The sequence below is a fragment of the Solanum pennellii genome, chromosome 4, assembly GCF_001406875.1.
Source record: "Solanum pennellii chromosome 4, SPENNV200".
NCBI classification, from domain to species: domain Eukaryota; kingdom Viridiplantae; phylum Streptophyta; class Magnoliopsida; order Solanales; family Solanaceae; genus Solanum; species Solanum pennellii.
The window spans coordinates 63,035,477-63,039,720 of record NC_028640.1 but is presented as its reverse complement, the minus strand read 5'-3'; the positions used below and the strand labels follow the sequence as shown (position 1 = coordinate 63,039,720).

At 36.2% G+C, this 4,244-nt stretch overlaps 1 protein-coding gene across 1 annotated transcript; it reads right to left on the bottom strand.

The window, feature by feature from the left end:
• Positions 1 to 1,201: 1,201 nt before the first annotated feature.
• Positions 1,202 to 3,058, bottom strand: LOC107015920 (cytochrome P450 CYP736A12-like). Its single transcript, XM_015216364.2, has 2 exons — positions 2,042 to 3,058; positions 1,202 to 1,955 (listed from the first exon to the last, which is right to left on the bottom strand). Exons 1-2 carry the CDS (start codon positions 2,918 to 2,920, stop codon positions 1,344 to 1,346), a joined length of 1,491 nt encoding a protein of 496 aa, XP_015071850.1. The 5' UTR covers positions 2,921 to 3,058; the 3' UTR covers positions 1,202 to 1,343.
• Positions 3,059 to 4,244: the final 1,186 nt, after the last annotated feature.

Here is a 4,244-nt window from a genome sequence, read left to right as displayed (position 1 = left end):
TCCTCCACATAGTCGTGAGGGGGAGAATTGTTGGGTTATGGGCCTTTTTCCCTTCCTATGTGGATAAATAAAAGCCCAATTTGGACCAACCCATTTTTGCCCATAGGCCCATTCTTATGAGGCAAATATAAGCCTATTTAGGTCTTATTTTCATATACACAAAGAGTTTTTTCAGCAGCCAAAAAGAGAGAAAGAGAGCAGTTTTTCGCAGTCAAAATTCAGCCCTAATAGCCAACTTCAAATTGCGATTCTCGCTTTGTTTCTTATCCGATTGAGCTGATATTTGGACAGCATATTTTCTTCATCTCAATATTTGATTAGGAACTGACAGAGTTGGATTTGGTGGCCTGCAGCTTCAGTTTTGTTGTCGTGAACAGTAGCTGCGAAATTGGTGATTTTGCTCCTTTAATTCTCTAGATTTGGTGCAATCTTATTTTGTTGTTGCTCGTTGTTTGGCACTTGTTTTTGTGGCCAATTTTGGAGAACAATATTGTAACTCTTGGTGATCATAGTGGAGCTTTTGGTCCCGTGGTTTTTTTACTCTTCACATCGAAGGGTTTTCCACGTAAATCATGGTGTCTTGTGTGATTGGTTTATTATTGTCTTGTTATATTTGTTTGGTTGAATTACTTGCTGCCTTACTATCATATTGCTTGTGCTTGTTTGTCTTCTCTTGGTTCAAAGCGAAAAGGGAAAGTATAGACTTGGGTATTCTTCCGCTGTTATCCTGTCAGGCATTTTTGTTAGTGCCTTGTCTTTCCGAACACATCATTGGCTTGTCCTGTAAGACGAAAACTCAGAGGACCAGCTCCTTTTAAATGGTCGTATTCAGTTTGTTAATTCGTCAAAACCCAAAATAGAACAGGGTATATCCTATGCATTCTGGACTAGCTTTGATATATTTTCTTTGCCAAATGTTTTCTTCTTTTTACTTTCTCATGACTTATGATATTGAATCATAGTTTGAGCCTTGAGATTGCTAGACGTACCACTGTATTCTTGATATATTATTTATGTCATTGTTCGCTTATTTGGTTATGATTAGCTTGATGTGGGATAGTTAGGTATCATCACGACCTAGGGAAATTGGATCGTGACAGTGACAATTCTTCAGTTAGGAACTTTCATCTCTCAACTTGTTAAAACACATTCATCAATAGGAAACAAGAGAGAAGAGGTCAATTGTATGTACAGTGAGACATTTGGAAAATAGCAATTTTATTAGGTATAGCAGGGGAAGAACACAACAATCACAAAATCATATAGTAGAAACTTTCAATGTTTTCTTGTAATAAGATGTTAAAGTATAGAAATACTTAGCATTGCATTGTATTGTATTTGTATCATTTTTTTAGTCTATAAGTAGGCATAGCAAGCAAAGGCTTTTCTCTGCATGTTACCATCCCAAACTTCTCATCAATGTCTAAATCACAAGCGTCAATACCATTTGGAAGCTCCCACTCAAAGCAATGCACCAATTGTGCCACCATAAGGCGGACAATGGTAACTCCCAACTGCATTCCAGGACAGCTTCTTCTCCCAGAGCCAAATGGTAAAAGTTGAAAGTCGCGTCCACGAAAATCTATACTGCTCCCAACAAATCTCTCAGGAAAAAACTTCTCAGGGTCAGGCCAAACATTTGGATCCCTATGAATCGCGTAACAATTTATTATGATTCTGGTTCCCTTTTGTATGTGGAAATCATCGACTACACAATCTTCCATGGCCTCATGAAAAAATAGTGGCACTGCAGGATGCAGCCTCAGGCCCTCATTTACAACCATGTTTAAGTAGTTTAAGTTCTCCATGTCTGGTTCTTCTACCATCCTTTCAAGGCCTACCACTTCTTGCAACTCATTTTGGAGTTTCTTCATTACTTGGGGGTGCCTAAGAAGTTCGGTGAGTATCCATTCTGCTGTTGATGCTGTAGTGTCCATTGCAGCCAGAAGCATGTCCTGTATATAAAAGGAAACAGGCGAATTTGTGATATGTTAAGCTTATACCAGTATATATGACTTATAAATGGGCTGAAAGTACATACCAAGAGGATAGCTTTTACATGACGACGGTCAAACTGAAATTCTGCTTCTCCAGATTGCATTATGTCCATCATGGTGTCCACAAAGTCCTTGGTTTGATCCCGATCATGATACTCGACATGCTCATCAATAATCCTCTCAAGAAATTCATCAAATACCATTGAAAGATCCTTGAGTTTGCGATTGAGACCCTGGAGATCAATAACACCAAGGAAAGGAAAAAAGTCTCCAAGATTTGGTGTGGATGCTAAATCCACAACATCTTGAACAATAGCTTTGAATTCCCTCTTGTCCAAGTCCTCATCCATGCACTTCTTTCCAAAAATCATCAAGCAAGTCAAATTAGCATTCAAGGACAAAATCCTTGCACTAAGATCAACAACTACGCGATCATGATCAGCTTCCTTTTTAATGGATTCAATCAGAAGTTGAAGTTCTTGCTTTCTCATGGATTGAAATGAATTGATCTTGTGATTGCTCAAAAGGTGAACAGTGCACAATTTGCGCATGTTACGCCAATACACACCATACTTTGCAAATATTAAATTCTTCTGTCCATAAGACAAATATTGAGATGCCTCACTATGAGGCCTACTAGCAAAGATGTGATCATATGTCTTGAGGACCTTCTCGGCTGCATCAACGGATGAGATAACGATTGCAGGTACTAGTCCCAACTGCACATACATCATAGGACCATATTTCTTGGCTAGTTTTTGTAAATGTTGGTGTGGATTTTTGCCAGCTAACAAATAAAGATGTCCTAAAATGGGAAACCCTGTAGGACTTGGAGGAAACCTTTTCCTCTTGTGAATGTTAAGCACTACATACAGGGCATATACAAGTAGAGAAATCACTAGAGTTGCCCGTATCAAAGTCATTGACTTACAATAGGGAAATCCAATATCCAAAGAAATTCCTTTTAGAACAAAGTCATTTAGTCCACACTTTGATAATCTTATCCTTTTAGAATGCTAATGAAAAATCTTATAACGTGAGAGACACAAGTATTACTTGGCAACAATACTTGTATAACATCTTCTCATACTTTGTCAAGTGTAGTTTGGTCCCACTACCAAAAAAAGCAAGGCTAAAAGGCTCCATTTTTTTATTGATATCTTCCTCCTATTCCATATTTTCTTGGTTTTTTTTTCTGTTTCGTTTTGAATTTTTTTTTTGGTATGAATTATATTTAATTATCAAAAGTTAAAACTTAATATTTTTGGTAGGATTAGCCGTGATTTAATTTGGGCCATTTTTCAATTTTAAATTCATTAATTTGTTTTTTTAAAAAAAAATTGAAATGAAGTCAAATAAATTAAGTCAGATTTGCAATTTGATTTTCGTTGACTTTTAGAAAATATATGATTATATAAAAACTGGATCTAGTTAAATATAGGATCCTTCAAAAAAACTTGCATTATCTAAGAATTTAATTATTACTAATAATTATGATAAATTTGTTCCAACAATTTATTTTTGGCAAAAAGTTAAAAATTTAGCTGCAATATACTGATGATGTTTGATTTAAATAAAAATAATCAATTAATAAACATGAGTTATTTTGAACATGAAAATGCACTCTTGACAATCAAGATAAAAATATTACTTAAATTACGAAATAAATGCAAATACATGAATAGAACAAAGTGGTTTTAAAAAATAACATTTTTCTAAATTTTTCATATATATATATAGAGAAAAAAAAACTATAATTAAAGAAGAAATTTTATGTACGTCTTTGCTTCTACAAGGACAATAAATAAAGTGTGCCAAACAATTCCTAGCATTGGATTTTATTTTGGAAAAATGCACAAGTACTCCGTCAATCTAAATTCGAAATCTCAGAGATACACTTATACTACAGTAAGGTCCTATTGCCCCCTAAACTTATTTTATAAGTAAATTTCTACCCCTTTTTGGCCTATGTGGCACTAGCTTGAAAAAAAATCAACCACCATTGGGCCCACAAAATAGTGTCACTGTAACGACCTGTTTAGTCGTTTTGAGCTGCAGATTTTATTTCTGGAAAAACTGTGTGAGTCGACGGAACCCACGACGGACCGTCATGGACACGACGGGCCGTCGAGGGGGTCTCGTTCCAGAATACTTAGACTTCTGAAATTTGGGTACTGAAATCGACTCTCTGAACTTGGCGACGGACCTGCAGGACGAACCGTCGTGGGCACGACGGACCGTCGCAGG